Source organism: Astyanax mexicanus, chromosome 20, assembly GCF_023375975.1.
Source record: "Astyanax mexicanus isolate ESR-SI-001 chromosome 20, AstMex3_surface, whole genome shotgun sequence".
Classification (NCBI taxonomy): Eukaryota; Metazoa; Chordata; class Actinopteri; order Characiformes; family Acestrorhamphidae; genus Astyanax; species Astyanax mexicanus.
In genome coordinates, this window is record NC_064427.1 from 14,284,561 (window position 1) to 14,303,388 (window position 18,828).

General features: G+C 39.6%; 1 protein-coding gene across 3 annotated transcripts in view; it reads right to left on the reverse strand.

Moving 5' to 3' along the window:
- Window positions 1-18,828, reverse strand: part of cltca (clathrin, heavy chain a (Hc)) — a 53,521-nt gene that overhangs the window by 22,065 nt on the left and 12,628 nt on the right. For all 3 annotated transcript variants that reach the window (XM_049469052.1, XM_049469051.1, XM_049469053.1), the window contains exons 3-13: window positions 16,339-16,607; window positions 16,003-16,164; window positions 15,535-15,648; window positions 14,967-15,140; window positions 11,569-11,766; window positions 10,611-10,811; window positions 5,220-5,372; window positions 4,742-4,864; window positions 4,185-4,322; window positions 3,834-3,998; window positions 304-484 (exon numbers count right to left, since the gene is read on the reverse strand). In XM_049469052.1, the coding sequence (XP_049325009.1) occupies window positions 304-484; window positions 3,834-3,998; window positions 4,185-4,322; window positions 4,742-4,864; window positions 5,220-5,372; window positions 10,611-10,811; window positions 11,569-11,766; window positions 14,967-15,140; window positions 15,535-15,648; window positions 16,003-16,164; window positions 16,339-16,607 (1,878 nt within the window). The remainder of the gene's footprint in view (window positions 1-303; window positions 485-3,833; window positions 3,999-4,184; window positions 4,323-4,741; window positions 4,865-5,219; window positions 5,373-10,610; window positions 10,812-11,568; window positions 11,767-14,966; window positions 15,141-15,534; window positions 15,649-16,002; window positions 16,165-16,338; window positions 16,608-18,828) is intronic.

Here is an 18,828-nt window from a genome sequence, read left to right on the forward strand (position 1 = left end):
AAATTATGATCACATTTAAATAACTGATTTGTTAGTAAAGAATTGTACATGAGGAAGCTCTGTGTTTAGTAAATGCTGAAGGTCTTTGTCACTGTAGATCTGCCAATACATGACAGGACAAAAAATGCTTAGTCAACTCAGCTAGAAGCAACTAACAGTAACAGTGCTGATTCCCAGTGTAAAGACCAGAACATGTTTTTCAATAAATTAAAAATAAAGGAAAATGGCCATTTAACCTTATTAAGCAAATATTTCAAATGTATGGTTCACGTGACCACTCACGTGAGAGCACCATTCTCTTACCCTCAAAGCTCTTAAAGGACTCAAATAGCTCGGTGAGCGACTGGGTGGAGAGCTGCTCATGGTATTTGGAGGCCACCTGAACACAAATCTGAAGATTTTGTCTGATGTTTGCGGACAGCATGGCTCTCAGACATTCCAGCGAATCCTCCACCGACAGAGAGCCAAAGAAGTTTACCAACCACTTGAAACAGATAGACACAGAAAGACAGAGACAAGGTTAGATTAATACTCTTTTCAAGAAGGACTAATTTTATAATACAATATATTTCCTATTTTCGGTCAATAAGATATAATTCTGATATCAATATGAACAGCATCATCACACACTGACATTGCCCTTTGTTCTTAGCTTGCTTACAGGAGCACATAAACATCAACCACTGGGAATTCTTTCTCTAAGCCAGTTTTTATAGTGGGTATACCTTTTTTTTTGCCTAAAATAATTTAAAGGATAGGGTCACACATACCGCTAGATTTTCAGAAGATTCTAGAATACTCAAATATGTTTTTAAGAGTAATTACACTTAGACTTTTTTTTTACATTAATAGCTGAAATGTGTTGCTCTGTAATAATAAAAGACCTGCGCTGTCCTGTTTAAAATGCTTAAACCGGTATAAAGACTCAGCCTCAGGCCTCACTTAGAGACAATACAGGTGATAGGAAGACAGTCAGAACAGACTATTAAAAGACTGAAAGTCACAAGTTAAGCGACTAGAGCCCCACTGGGCAAGCATAGTTACGTTTTGAGTTGTTTTGGGTGTTGGTGGAGGGCATTTGAACCTACATAAAGGTACGTTTAAAGTTCACGGCAGCCCTGTGTATGTGTGTGTCTCCTGACTGCCGGGTCACGGTGGCCACGCCCACCTGCAGGGGCGCCATCACAATACAGACTTTTATCTTTTTAATCTAAAATATTTAAAAACGTTCCTCATTTATGAAGTGTTCATCCGTCTTACCCTGGTTCCCATCGCCTCCCACGCATATTTTCATTCAGCTCAGCTCTGAGCACACGGTGGGATAAAGAATATATCTAGAAATAAATTCTACCGTTTTTAAAAACAGCCGCGTCGTCACTCTCAAATGAGGATCCATAATTAACTGTGGAAAACAATAATAATCTGAACAATCTGAATAAATCTGAACGTCTGAACACCAAACAGATACATTTTGGTTAAATTCCTGATTTCTGGTTAAATTGGGTACATTCTGTAATGCAATTAGATATGAATTACGCTCAGCCTTGGAGCGCATTAGCCCTGATGCTGTGTGTTTTCCTGTGGTAATTTTAAATCGCTGACTACTGGTTAATCCAGTTCAATCTCTGTACAATATTCAGATCTTCAGTTTCAAAAGTATGGACAAACACCAGTATGGAGTTTCTGGCTGAATGCAGGTTTAGGCAGGATTCTGATTGACGCTGAACAAAAAAAAAGTCAAATATTTTCTATCACAATAAATATTAATATTAAATAGTTGTCCAGTTCCAAATATAATGATTTAAAAAAATAGTGTACATGACTGAATGTGTCACAATAAGACAACCAAGCAACTAAGATAAAAATTAGTAAGAGATGAATCTAAGGTCAAATATGTAGCCATAAGCACCCAAGGATGGTGATTGGCAGTAGACGAATCTCTGCGGTGCCAAAACACACTGAAATTTGAATATCAAGTTTCAGTAGCACTGCATGGAATGTCATTAAAAGGGACATGAAACACTTCAAGTATTTAGTATAATTCACAAGATGTATTTTCACTCTAACAAAGTTTACCAGTTGTCAGTGAAACTGAATTAAAGTAATATGTAATCTAAATGTAATTTTCTTAAGTAAACGCAGCGCCATCTTGTCCCAGCGCTGAAAGTGATGTCACAAGGTTGGTTCCTGAACGCCTCACTAACATAAACTATGAGTCTACAGTAATTTAGTTCCTCAATAGATAATAAAACCCGAACCAAAAATCAATGCAAAGCTGGGGGCACTTTTGTATTGCCCCTGGGTGTAGTAATACTGGGTGTAGTATACTTTTATAGGGTGAAGAATGAGAAAAAGGTTTATTTTCACTTTCATACCTCGCTTCGGACAGCTGATCTTCAGCGGTGGCTAGCGGCGCTGAAGTGCGAGAATCCTCCGGTTAGCTGTAACGAGCCAAACAACGCGCTCACCCAGCAGAGCAGCGAGAGGTAACTTACCGGAAGTCTAGATAAGCTGACAGTTAAAAGATAACATAGCTACTTATCTAGCTATCTTACCATAGCTAGCCAACGCTAGCTAACTAACTAACACTAACTAGATGAAGCTAAGTACCCAGTAAGCCTTCTAACTCCCAAACTGAAGGGTTTATCAACCAAACAGCGCCTGGGTGTTTCAATATCCACTTAAATCATGTATGTTTCATTCAGTCTTAATGGACTCTGAACTTCACATGTTAAATAGCTAAATGTATATAAACAAGCTAGTTAACCTGCTGTGGACGCGCTGCAGGGTTTCTGCACGGCTCCACGTAGAGAGAGAATAGAATCCTCCAAAACCCCTCACTCTCAGAAAAGCATCTAAAAAGTTCTGCTCAGGTTTCTGCAGTAAAGATCTCTGAGCAAATGGTCCACGTTAGCCTAGTTCAGCTTCGTCTTCATCCATAATCTCCACAAACAATAAGCTCTTTTACGCTAGTTATGAACCTGGACTCTTCTACCAACCAACCTCGTGACGTCACCAGTGCTGCATGGGCAACATGGCGGCACCCTAGCGCAAACGTAGCAAACATAATTATATTATAATTTAGTGTGTAAACATTTTATATAAAAAATTCCCCCCCAAATAAATTCCATTATACTTAATCCCTTAGAAAACTTGTACAAATTAACTGAAATGTTTCATGTCCTCTTTAAGGCTATATCTTCCCAGGAGACAACTGTCCTCCTCCAGCACCAGGATCTCTGGCAGCCACCCACCACTGACAAAACCAGTTACATTAGTCTTTATAAGCCCAAACGTGTGCGCCCCAGAGCTGCGAGAACATTCTAACTTGTGCAACTTTCAAAAAAAACCAAAACACTTTAATTTATTATTTTGAGATGTCAATATCGCACCATAGCTTTATATAAAATAAAAATAGCATTAGGAAACAGACATCTACATCACATCTACATTTTTTTTAGCTCGACCAGACCCGACCCGAAGAAGATTTTTGTATAAACAAAAAAAAAAAAATACATATTTCACATTTAAAAATGTTCCATTTCCATTTCTCTGATTCTCATATTTAACACAACTCTGGAAGTAAAAACAATTATAATATAGAATTCAATTTTACTGGATAGCTGTGAAGAACAGTGTTTTGAGATAAGTCGTGTTAGTTGCTTAAAATGGATTCTATTGTAAGGCAGTGTAATGCTGCTGGACTCACTTTTACACCACTGGTTTAAGTTAAAACTTTTGTACTAGTATTCATATAATACTCGATATATACAGCACACAGTACACAAACAGTGTTTTGGTGCAGGCCTATGGGTCTGTGAAAAAGTGAGTACCTCGGGGTTGAGCAGATGCGTGTGTACAACCGCGCGTTTGATGTCATACAAGTCTGTGTAGTGCTCCAGGGCTCTCTGCAGCAGTCCTGCTTTCTCACACAGCTGGGCAATGTGGGCACGGTCATAATTCGTGAACATCTGATTTCCCAAGATTGCATCAGCGACCTACAGGGGGCACCAAACACTTAGAACTACACAACTTTACTAAACACCACAGGTAAGGAAGATGCAGGTAGTGTGTGTTTATATATTTTAAAAAATATATATATATACAAATATATGAAAATATGCTGTTTTGTTTTTGTAGTGCAATTAGACAATGCATGATCATCAGTGTGGGAGTGTCCAGACCTGAGGTGCATGCATAAGGTTCATCTCGAGGAGACGTGTCTGGAGAGGGCCTTCTGAGGGACGGTTGTTTTTGAGAGCATCCAAAAGGAATGAGGTGCACTGCTGAATCAGGTTATACTCCATAAACACATCCACGATCTAAAGCAAAGATATACAGTAGAGGGGGCACAGTATAAGTCAGAAAAAAGCAATAAAGCAATATACCTCTATTCAAGTAGTTGGATGAAAATGCAAGAAGTATTTTCATGAACAGTGTAGATCTGTTACAATACCCTTAATACCTGGATAAATGCATACATGAATCGCAATGGATTATAAGGTTCACTGTCAATTTCTGTTGTTTTTGTTAAATTTTAGTGCGCTTTGTAGAGCGAAAAATATGGTATAACTTTTCTTAAGTGTTTCCCCCAAGAATGGCTTTATGCTAAAGGACAATACTTATACATACAATACTCAAATATTTAGTTATTCACAGACTAATGATGGTATTTTGTTGATAACATTAAAAAAGACCAACTAATCATTCACTTTCCCCACTGCACAGGTATTCTTCTCACCTGTGTGATATCAGCCAGTGGCTCCTCGTCTTGCACCAGCATCTGCGCAAACTGAAGGCCTTGATCTGGACTGATTCGCATTACATTCCTCAACAGGAAGATCCAGTCTGGAGTGTAGCCCACCTAAACAAAACAGGAAAAACCACCAACAAGTCATCAGTTGTAAGAGGAAAAAAAAACTAATATATATATATATATATTAGTTTAATTTGTATAATTTTAGACAGGCACTTAACCCTAGAGCATCTGTGTGTAATTTACAGTTACACAGCTATCTATGATTATTCAAAATTGATTGCTTATTCTGCAATAAAATAAAAACATACATTTAAGTTGTGATTAAGGTTGATATATTATATGGGTTCACATACAGGATTTTAGGGTTTAAGATGAGGCAATAAACAAGGCATTAAAAAAGAATCCAAACAAAACACCAAACTATTTACAAACTATAGTCTTTCACAATAACTTGTCTTACCTTTTTGGCATACAAAACAATCTTGGGGAACTGGCCAGTTTCAGCAAAGCACTGGATGACTTTGTTGGGGACATTGGCCCTCAAGTAGACGCTGAGTGCCAGGGTGGGATCTACAGATTTCACAAGGTCTCCGAGCTCCTCTGAACACTCCAGCTACAACAGATCACACACACACACACAATCACAATCACACACAATCACAATCACAATACACAATCACACACACACACACACAATCACACACACACACACAATCACAATACACAATCACAATACACAATCACAATCACACACAATCACAATACACAATCACACACACACACACACAATCACACACACACACACAATCACAATACACAATCACAATACACAATCACAATCACACACAATCACAATACACAATCACACACACACACACACACAATCACAATACACAATCACACACAATCACACACACACACACAATCACAATCACACACAATCACAATCACAATACACAATCACACACACACACACACAATCACACACACACACAATCACACACACACACACACACAATCACACACACACACAATCACAATACACAATCACAATACACAATCACAATCACACACAATCACAATACACAATCACACACACACACAATCACAATACACAATCACACACAATCACAATACACAATCACAATACACAATCACAATACACAATCACACACACACAATCACAATCACACAATCACAATCACACACACACAATCACACACACACAATCACACACACACAATCACACACACAATCACACACAATCACAATACACAATCACACACAATCACAATACACAATCACAATACACAATCACACACAATCACAATCACACACAATCACAATCACACACAATCACAATCACAACCACACACAATCACAATACACAATCACACACACACACACACAATCACAATACACAATCACACACAATCACACACAATCACAATACACAATCACAATACACAATCACACACACACAATCACAATCACACACAATCACAATCACACACAATCACAATCACACACAATCACACACACACAATCACAATCACACACAATCACAATCACACACAATCACACACACACAATCACACACACACAATCACACACAATCACACACACACAATCACAATCACACACAATCACAATCACACACAATCACACACAATCACAATCACAATCACTCACAATCACAATACACAATCACAATACACAATCACACAAACACACACAATCACACACAATCACAATCACACACAATCACAATCACACAACCATAATCACACACAATCACAATACACAATCACACACACACAATCACAAACAATCACAATCACACACAATCACAATCACAATCACACACACACAATCACACACACACAATCACAAACAATCACAATCACACACAATCACAATCACAATCACAATCACACACACAATCACACACACACACACAATCACACACACACACACAATCACACACACACACACAATCACACACACACACACAATCACACACACACACAATCACACACACACAGGCAATCACACACACAGGCAATCACACACACAGACAATCACACACACAGGCAATCACACACACAGGCAATCACACACACATGCAATCGCACACAATCACACACACAATCACACACACAATCACACACACAATCACAATCACACAATCACAATCACACACACACAATCACAATCACACAATCACACACACACAATCACAATCACACACAATCACAATCACACACACAATCACAATCAAACAATCACAATCACACACAATCACACACACACAAACACAATCACACACACACAATCACACACACACAATCACAATCACACACAATCACAATCACACACAATCACAATCACAATCACACACAATCACAAACAATCACAATCACAATCACTCACAATCACAATCACTCACAATCACAATACACAATCACACAAACACACACAATCACAATCACACACAATCACAATCACACACAATCACAATCACACAACCATAATCACACACAATCACAATACACAATCACAATACACAATCACAAACAATCACAATCACAAACAATCACAATCACAAACAATCACAATCACACACAATCACAATCACACACAATCACAATCACACACAATCACAATCACACACACAATCACACACACAATCACACACACAATCACACACACAATCACACACACAATCACACACACACACACAATCACACACACACACACAATCACACACACACACACAATCACACACAGACACACAATCACACACACACACAATCACACACAATCACAATCACACACACAGGCAATCACACACACAGGCAATCACACACACAGGCAATCACACACACAGGCAATCACACACACATGCAATCGCACACAATCGCACACACAATCACACACACAATCACACACACAATCACAATCACACAATCACAATACACAATCACAATACACAATCACAATCACAATACACAATCACACACACACAATCACAATCACAATCACAATCACAATCACACACAATCACACACAATCACACACAATCACACACACACAATCACACACACACAATCACACACACACAATCACACACAATCACACACAATCACACACAATCACAATCACACACAATCACACACAATCACACACACACAATCACACACAATCACACACAATCACACACAATCACAATCACACACAATCACACACAATCACACACACAATCACAATCACACACACAATCACAATCAAACAATCACAATCACACACACAATCACACACACAATCACACACACAATCACACACACAATCACACACACAATCACAATCACACACAATCACAAACAATCACAATCACAAACAATCACAATCACAAACAATCACAATCACAATACCCATCACAATACACAATCACACAAACACACACAATCACAATCACACACAATCACAATCACACACAATCACACAACCATAATCACACAACCATAATCACACACAATCACAATACACAATCACACACACACAATCACAATACACAATCACACACACACAATCACAATACACAATCACACACACACAATCACAAACAATCCAATCACAATCACACACACAATCACACACACAATCACACACACAATCACACACACAATCACACACACAATCACACACACACACAATCACACACACACAATCACACACACACACAATCACACACACACACAATCACACACACACACAATCACACACACAGGCAATCACACACACAGGCAATCACACACACAGGCAATCACACACACAGGCAATCACACACACATGCAATCGCACACAATCGCACACACAATCACACACACAATCACACACACAATCACACACACAATCACACACACAATCACACACACAATCACAATCACACAATCACAATCACACAATCACAATCACACAATCACAATCACACACAATCACACAATCACAATCACACACACACAATCACAATCACACACACACAATCACAATCACACACAATCACACAATCACACACACAATCACAATCACACACACAATCACAATCACACACACAATCACAATCACACACACACAATCACACACACACAATCACAATCACACACACACAATCACAATCACACACACACAATCACACACACACAATCACACACACACAATCACACACACACAATCACACACACACAATCACACACACACAATCACACACACACAATCACACACATAATCACACAATCACACGCAATCACAATCACACACACACAATCACAAACCATCACAATCACACACACACAATCACACACAATCAGACGCAATCACAATCACAATCAGACGCAATCACAATCACAATCAGACGCAATCACAATCAGACGCAATCGCAATCACACACACACAATCACACAATCACAATCACACAGAATCACACGCAATCACAATCACAATCACACACAATCACAATCAAACAATCACAATCACACACACAATCACAATCACAATCACACACACAATCACACGCAATCACAATCACACACACACAATCACACACAATCACAATCACACAATCAGACGCAATCACAATCACAATCAGACGCAATCACAATCACACACACACAATCACAATCACACAGAATCACACGCAATCACAATCACACACACACAATCACACACAATCACAATCACACAATCAGACGCAATCACAATCACAATCAGACGCAATCACAATCACACACACACAATCACACTCACACACAATCACACACAATCACACACAATCACGCAATCACAATCACACACACAATCACACACAATCACACACAATCACAATCTCACACACGCAATCACAATCACACACACAATCACAATCACACACAATCACAATCTCACACGCAATCACAATCACACACACAATCACAATCACACACAATCACAATCACACACAATCACAATCACACACACAATCACAATCACACGCAATCACAATCACACGCAATCACAATCACACTCAATCACAATCACACACAATCACAATCACACACACAGGCAATCACACAATCACAGGCAATCACACAATCACAGGCAATCGCACACAATCACACAAACACACAATCAAAAATCACACGCAATCACACACACACACACACGCAATCACACACACACAATCGCAATCACAGGCAATCACACGCGCACGCAATCGCACGCGCACGCAATCGCACGCAATCACAATCACACGCACACATTCTCACGCACACATTCTCACGCACACAATCTCACGCACACAATCTCACGCACACAATCTCACGCACACAATCACACGCACACAATCACACGCACACAATCACACGCACACAATCACACGCACACAATCACACGCACACAATCACACGCACACAATCACACACTTTAACCAATTCTGATTGTATAATTGCTTGTTTACTAATAAATAGAGCAGGATAAAGAAGACAGGCTTGAACTAAATGGATCAGTGCTTTCCATTTGTGTTTGCAGATCAATCTAACAGGACCAGAATCAATTAACTGTCCCATTTACTGGCCAGGTTTTGAGAAGTGTAGATATTTTCTTTCCAATAAACGAAAAAACCCAAACAACCCTCAAACAAACACATTACCTCACACGTAAAACAGCACAAACATCTTAGATAACATCCTCTCTCACCCTCTCAAATACACAAGTATACGCCCAGTCATACAGATGCACTCCCACAGGAAGAGCTTTCCGGTAGGGTGTGTGTTCTGATTCTAATCTCCCCTCTCTCTCCCCCCCATTTGCATACCTTGTCCTCTTTGAGCCATTTCTCCAACAGCTGTTTGCGGCCCTGCTGCAGGACGGGCCTGCAGAGCTCCAGTGACTCAAACTTGTTGAGCTGGCCCTGGTCCAGTAAGATTCCAAAATACTGCAGCAGAGGAGAGGTCTGGCCTGGCTGAGCCGGCACGCTCTGAAAGCGCCGGATGGTGTCCGGAGTACGCAGAATCCCCTGATCCAAACAAACACGCAGCACAGAGAAAAGTGGGTCAGACTTTTACATACAAAACACAGTAACTTCTCTCATTACTGTCACGCAAAATCACTATTTTTGCAATTTCTTAGCATTGACATCTGGAATCTGGCAGTAGTTCTCTACATTGTGTTCAACCCAGAATTCCATTAGAAATGGAACAAGAGAAAGGCTCCACACTCACCCCGGAATAAAGCCTCTCCACTGTGAGTGTTTTCCCCTCCTCTCCAGTTGTGACAATTTACTTTCCAAAAGTTATGTGATTGCAGTATGTAAATTGATCACCTCAGGGGATGGCAACATGTGTATGAGTTGCGAGAGGCCATCTTACAGGTGAGATTAAACACTGGACAGTGTGTTCATGGCAAGACGACGTAAATTACTGGAGATCGAGTAAGGGTGCAGATGGATAGTTTTTGAAGCTGTGTGGCATTAACACCCACAGTGGACAGAATCTGCCCAGAACCGCCTGTGCCAACAGACAATTGACTCTGGCAGAAATCACACACATTCAATCCTGAAGGCTTCACGCATATCACGCAGGTCAGCACAACATTCTTTATGGCACACGACGTCTGGCATGCCAGTTTGTATATTAACAATTTAGATACCAATAAATCTAATAAATCAAATAATACTCATTCATAAACAAACAGCATCAGCAGTAGTCAGTAAAACTCTCTTATAAATTGGTCTAACTTGTTTCCATTCTGAAACAGCCCCCCACCCTCCACACCTTTGGAGCATTGGCAGCCACTTTGGCAGCTTCAGAGTAGTTGCCCCCAGCAAACAGGTTGTTGAACTTGCGGGCGAATAGCTCCTCAGCTCCGGCCAGGTTGTTCCTTACAGCCATCCTCAGGGCCAGGTCCGGGTTCTGCAGAACGTTGGTGATGTAGGGGATGATGTTCTCCTCCTCGACACACACTGACAAGACCTCGAGAACACAAACACAAGCTCAGATGAGAAAGAATATAAAAGAACGTGAAGATATATATTTGCAAAGAAAGGAACATAAATACAGTAAATCCCGGTCATGAATAAAGTAAATAAAGCTTTTACTGATGAGGGATGACTGTTGTTGTATTACTGCAGTAAGAATTTAAGGTGGAACAGTAATCCGAATAAATGCTGTTGAAAAATCTAATCAAATGTATTTGTATAGCGCTTTTTAACTGGTGTTGGCACATAGCAGCTGTAAAGAAACATGATCACAGGAAAAAGAATCAGGCAAAAGATTAAACATAGAAAATACAGAAAACAGAACCCCCAGTGAGTGCGGAGGCAAGGAAAAACTCCCTCAGAGCTGCAGGAGGAGGAACAAACCTTGGGAGGACCAAGACTCACATTTAAGGGGGGACCATCCTACCACTGGTCAAATGGCTTTTAAATTAATTTAAAAAAAGTATTTTATACATTCACATAGGTTTTATATATTCAAGAGTATAATAGCGCCACTAATGGCTTGGATGTAATCTAAATCAAGTCCGGCTTCTGATACATTTTTTTAACTTCCCATTTTTGTTTGAATCATATAAAAAAATATGAAAATACTAGCCGTTATTTATTTTTATTTTTTTTGGTATTACATTTAAAAACGAAAACAAAATAATGAATTGTTTTTTTATTTTCCGATTTTGGTTCTCAACTGAATATAAAATGAACAAATAATATACAGATTAAAGTGCACTCTGCAGCTCCACTGCAGGAACACTGGGACTGGATCGATGAGTAGAGCAAATTAACACAAACAAGCCGCTATGTCTACTTTGCTCAAAAACAGAGTTTTTATTTAATTTATGAACATGTCTTGTACTTTTTTGTATTTTAATTATGTGTCTGAAAAAATTTAATTAGCAAAATTTAATTAGGCTTTAAGAGGGTGTTGAATTATTTATTGCCAATTACACTCCATGATTTTAAAGCTGCTATTTTAAGGTAAAAATTTTACATAACACTGATTTCTTTTAACAGAGCTCTGGCTATGCTACGTTTATAATCAAGAGCAGTTTTATCACCCATGCAAAACCCAGCATTGGTCTTAAAATAGACTTGGAAAAAATTATTCCCACTGGGAGTTCTGCTCTTAATAGCAGCATTCAGGCGACACTAAATAGCAGCTCCAACAGCTAAACCAGTACTGAGACAGAGCCCGCAGAACGTGTACAGCTAATGTTCAAACAAACAGTCAGTGGCTCACCTAGATCACCCTCAGCAGGGTCACATTTACAGCTGTTATTCCGCGTGAATACACTGCGCTCGGCACTCCCAACCCACCGCAGCCCACTCACCCACCCATCCCCAACAATATGGGTCAACTCATAGCCAGAGAGAGAAAAGAGGAGTAAATATAGCACAATGGCTTTTCCAGTACAAAAGGAAAAGCCACAGAAAAGGAATAGAAAAGGAGAGGGAAATAGGTGCCCGTGTGAATGTGAGAGGGCAGTTTAAAAAAAAAAAAAAAAAAAAGGAAAGGAAAGAAAAGAAAATAGAATGAGAGTAGGGGGAAATGGTAGTAGAGCAGTAGGCAACGGGGAAGGATCGGTGACGTCAATTTAAGCTTCAGGCATAGAGAGAATGATTGGGCAGAGCTGTGAGTCACCCCGAGTAACAACCAGTTACAACGTTACACTTCATCAACTTTCCCAGGCAGACATGATTTACAGCTCTACAGGGAGAACTCACTTTATTATACAACAACTAATGATTATTTTGGTGCCTGGGTGATCAGTGTTTTCTTTAAGGACACACACACTATAGCTACAATAAACAAGGGCCAAGAATTCAACAGATCACATTACTGAAAGAGTGTGTAACACAGGCTGGGAATCACACACACTGTAGTAATCCTGGCAGAGTGGAGACGGGGTGGAGGATGATACCTCCGTGCTGAGTGACGTGCTCTAGTCTCCATGTAATGTGATTGGTGGAGGTTCACTATCAGGCTCCTCCCTCTGCTCAAACTGAAAGAACTGGGGCTGCAAGTCAATGCCACCCACGGCAAGATCACATGACACACACACACACACACACACACACACACACACCTCTCTCTGGAACTTCCCCTTACAAGCCCTGACTGTTATTGTGATGGAGTGAACTCAGCAATAATAATATTAATAATAATAATAATAATAAACACAGATTAAAGCACATCACAAGCCTTTGTCATGTCACAAGCTCAGTCTGACAGATTAAGCTCCATAACTAAACCTTGAACCCAAACAGTTATTAAATATGCTAAACCACCAATTAACTATATTTACTCTCACACACACGCACTCACACTCACACACTCTCACGCGCACGCACACTCTCACGCGCACGCACACTCTCACGCGCACGCACACTCTCACGCGCACGCACACTCTCACGCGCACGCACACTCTCACGCGCACGCACACTTGTACACACACACACACACACACACAGCTACTAACAATACCCACACTCTGTGGCTCTGGCTGTGGCTTGGAGTGGAACGACTAGTTGTCTCAGACAGAATGTGTGTATTATTGAGCAGGGAAACAATACCCTCTGACAACACTGGAGTTTGGGAGCTCTGATAGCACTAAATTATTCATGGCCAAGCCTGAGCAGACCAGCTACAGAAAGATTTCTCCCATACCGGCATTCAGCATGAGAAGGGTCCTGCTGCTGCTTCACCTGAAAACCACAACACCTGACCATCTCCCTGTTAATGGCATGTTCAGATGTTCAGGTCTGTCAAAAAAATGTTAATACGAGTAATTATTACGAACTTGGATTCTACCTTCACCTCCCTCGCACCTGAAGGCTCTGTGTGTGTGTGAGTGTATGTGTGTGTGTGTGTTCACTGGTAGATAAAATAAATAGTGTTTGTTTTCTTTATTCACATTTTCAGATACAGCAGTTACAGGAATGCAAACATTTCTCAGAAAGTTCTGTTTCTTTTTTTATTCAGTCACGAGGGGAAAAAAACATGTGGAACACTGTAATAGTATTATTACAGCTTATCCAATCATTTTTACCAAAATCTAACTACAACACAACCACAAAAAAAATCTATGAAATGTAAACCGAAATGGCATCATTATAGATTTGTGCAAGAGAGAGTAATATACATACTGGCAAGCATTTCATGATTCATATGCATACCTGTCCTTTCCTGTTGACGCCTATGATCCCAGAAGTGGCCTCATAAGGAGCCGTAACAAAAATGGTCTCGCCACTAATTCTGTTCATGTAGATGCAGGTGCCCGTCTCCAGGTCATAGAGGTGGATGTAGCCATACTTGGTGATGAGGAACACTACGTCCTGTTTGGGGCTGATCTGTTTAAAATGATAGACAATATCAAAACTACTATAGATCATAACAATTCATTGTGGGCATGTCACAATAATTACATTATTGAACCTCAATCATTTTTAAGCAATCAATATTGTCTATTGTGCTTAGTATTTACTGAGAAGACCACATTAATAAGAAATAACTGGTATGCTGGCATTAAAACCGGTGGCTTTGTTGTATTTATGCAGGATATTTACACATTTAATAATTATTAAAGTTCATTGTTCTATATATAGGTATCTTGTTTTAAAAATAGACCAGAAAATAGACGTATAGTGCGAAAAATATGGTAACAGCATTTGTGACACTCCTACTTTACTGTATTTGCTAATAAACAGCCAACCTACAGCTACATATTACACACTATCTACATACCTGCATGGCCACTGGAAAGTCATTCTGAGCCTCAGGAGGGAAGAACACGTCCACGGCTTTCTTTGGAAAAGGCTGATTGCCAGTCGGTGGTGTTCCTACTTCAATTATATGAAGCTAAATCACAAAAGACAAGAGCATAATTCATTGTTTAGATCTGTGTTCTTCAGAACATCTTTACAGCTGTAGTTACACCAATTTCCTACTATTCATTTAGTATTCATTTTTATACATTTGTTAAGAGTAAGCTTACAAAGTGCTTAACTCTCAAATCTATATATAGGTCATTATTACATGCTACTGTTACCCAAATAACTATACATAAACTTTAAGTATTTTCTGAACATGTCGCAAAACATTTGGACTACAATGGCTGTAAACTGCTCATGCTTAAACCTCTAAATAAATAAACTGCAATAAAACAGTGTGCCAGTGTCATCATTGAATTAAAATAAAAGATAACAGACATGCCTTTCCACCAGCCTGGCCCCTGACAGCAAAGCAGAACAGAGTTGACTCTTCTGTGTTTCCTTCCATTTTGAACTGAGCAAAGCTGGCAGCATGGCCCTCAATGGGCTGAGACACCTTCCTGTCTACAGAGTACAGCTGCATTGCCCCCACAACACGGTTTTGCTGCAACAAAATAGTTTTTTTAAATGTTACATTTGTTCTGCAAGTTAACAATTTGGTTCCTAAATACACTAAACAAGATGTTTATTTATGTAGTCCTTTTACAACTGATATCGTTGCAGAGCAGCTTTACAGAAACGTTCCATGACATAAAAAACGACTGCAGAAACAAGGTACCTGAGCCGAGATGCCAATAAGGAGGAGCCATTTCTGCTTGGCATCGGTGCGGTAGTTAATGATTTGGCAGCCTGCCAGACTGGAGTGACGATCAAAGACTTTGACCGGCTGTGAGTCTCCCTCCATGCTCCAATGGTAGACAGCGTTATCAGTCACAAGGGCTACGGTATTCAGAGAGATCCACTTCCAGAAAGTCACATCATCTGTCATGGTGTGGGCCTTCATCTTGCTCTTCATCTCAATGTTAAAAATTTGAAGGGTTTTGGCAGCTATAAAGGAGGAAATTCAGAACACAGAAGTTGAAGGGAGTCTGACAGACCTCAACAGCAACTAAAAAATAAGACACAAATTCCACAAAGCACCAAATTAAGGTAGAACAAACTGACAGCTATGGCATCAGGCAAGCATACCATGACCAGAAGGATTTGGGACAGTGGGTTGATAGTAGGGTTGCAGCGGTAACCGGTTTCACGGTATACCATGGTATTAAAATGCACGGTTATCATACCGGTAACAGGAAAGCCAGCGGAGAAACTCACCCGCGCATGCGCAACTCTGCTCCGCTTCAGCTACTCAGCACACAGCGGTGAGAACAGCAGAAAGTGCATCAGACTAAACAAATCTCCATCCGCCTAAAAAAAGGCTAAACTAAAATCAGCAGTGTGGGACTATTTCGGATACCCGCCGAACGCACCCGAGGATGGGTATCCGATTTGTAATCAATGTGGCCGTAAAGTCGCAGCTAAAGGTGGACATACATCAAACCTGTTCTCCCATCTCCGAGAACACCACCCCGCTGTGCAGCGCAAAGTATGTGTTTAGTTTATAATTTTAATCTGAACCTAAATAACACCTCTTTGTAGTCGTGCACAACCCATGCGGTAAGCGCCCGCAAAAGCGCTGAGTTATCCGAAATTTGGGCACGCAGGTACAGGAGTGAAGTGCGTGCTACGATGGATTTACGTGTCCGTGTAAAGGTCCTGGCCGGACTGGATGTGAAAGACGCCATTCATTTACATGCGTTTATTTTCAAATTCTGACGTGCCTGTTTTTCATATGTTAAAACCAGACTCCGTGTGAAAGCCTTAAAATAGAAATCTCTATTGTGAGGATCATGTCAGAAATAAATCCCCTCTTTCTGCAGTATCTGCTTATATACCAACTTGGCAGTAAAACGGACGTTTACAACAGTTGTTGAAAAGACACTGACCCAGGCTCAGTTTATCAGATATTAAATAATTTAAACTTAAATAACTGTACTGAATATTTTAAATACAGGATCTTTACTTCTTAGAGTACATGTAATGTGTATAACGTGTGTGTGTGTGTGTGTGTATATATATATATATATATATATATATATATATATATATATATATATATATATATATATATATTTTTTTATATACACTCTTAATGCCCTTAAGAGTAGTGGAAAATCCTGGTTTCCTTCACCTGATGGTGTACACCTTATTTTTTTTAAGGAGACAATATCTATATAATTGTTCCAGGTTTCTACAATAAATAGTTAATTGAACAAAAAACCTTTGTTGTAATTTCTTTAAGGGTCAGTTTAATAATATATGTAACAAACTGTGATACCGTGATAACCGTGGTATTTTCTGAGACGGTTATCATACTGTGAAAATCTCATACCGTTGCAACCCTAGTTGATAGAAACAAGGCAAAGAATGAAAAGTAACAAAGCAATGGATAGAGAAAAGAAAAAATATATAAATCTGCATTCAGGTAGAAGACATTTTACAAGAACAAACAAGGATGTCTTAGAGACACTGTTTGCCAATTTTATCTTAATATATTGCCACATACAGTGATACAGCAGTTGTATCAATTGTGTTAAAGTAAGAGAAACAATGCAAATTATTCCACTCACCTGTCTTAGTTCCAACACACATTTACACTTACAAGTCATCCGATTCAGATTTTTTAAAAGCTTGTATTCAAACGTACAAAGGGGACGCAGAGCCACAAGACTGCAAATGTATTTATATTAGCAGCAAGAATTGTTTTATGCAAAGGTGGCGTTTCATTTCAGGCCAGGTTGTTCGGTTTAAGATCATAAAAAATCATTGCAGAGTAGGGTAAACCGAAGCATTAACAGGCAACATTTTAGTCATGATTGGACAGACTGACTGAAGCAGATTAACATGTTTAAGGCATGTGAGTATATGATTTCAGCATCACCCAATGATCACATGACATGCCTCCTCAAGCACAAAGAACAAGAAATAATCACTACAGAGAGGGACTAATCACTAGTAGCTCTGTCCCCAATCAACATCCTCTGAACGCAGTTTAAAATGCAGGATAGTTTTGAACTTTTACCCACAACTGTTCAAAGGATTATTCTGCTTCTGCACAAACACAACAACCACACTGTGTGCCTTTCAGAAGAACTTTAAAAGGTGTACTAAAGGTGTAAAATTCTCCTCAAACACTTAACTGCAGAGAAAAAAAGAACCCCAGAAC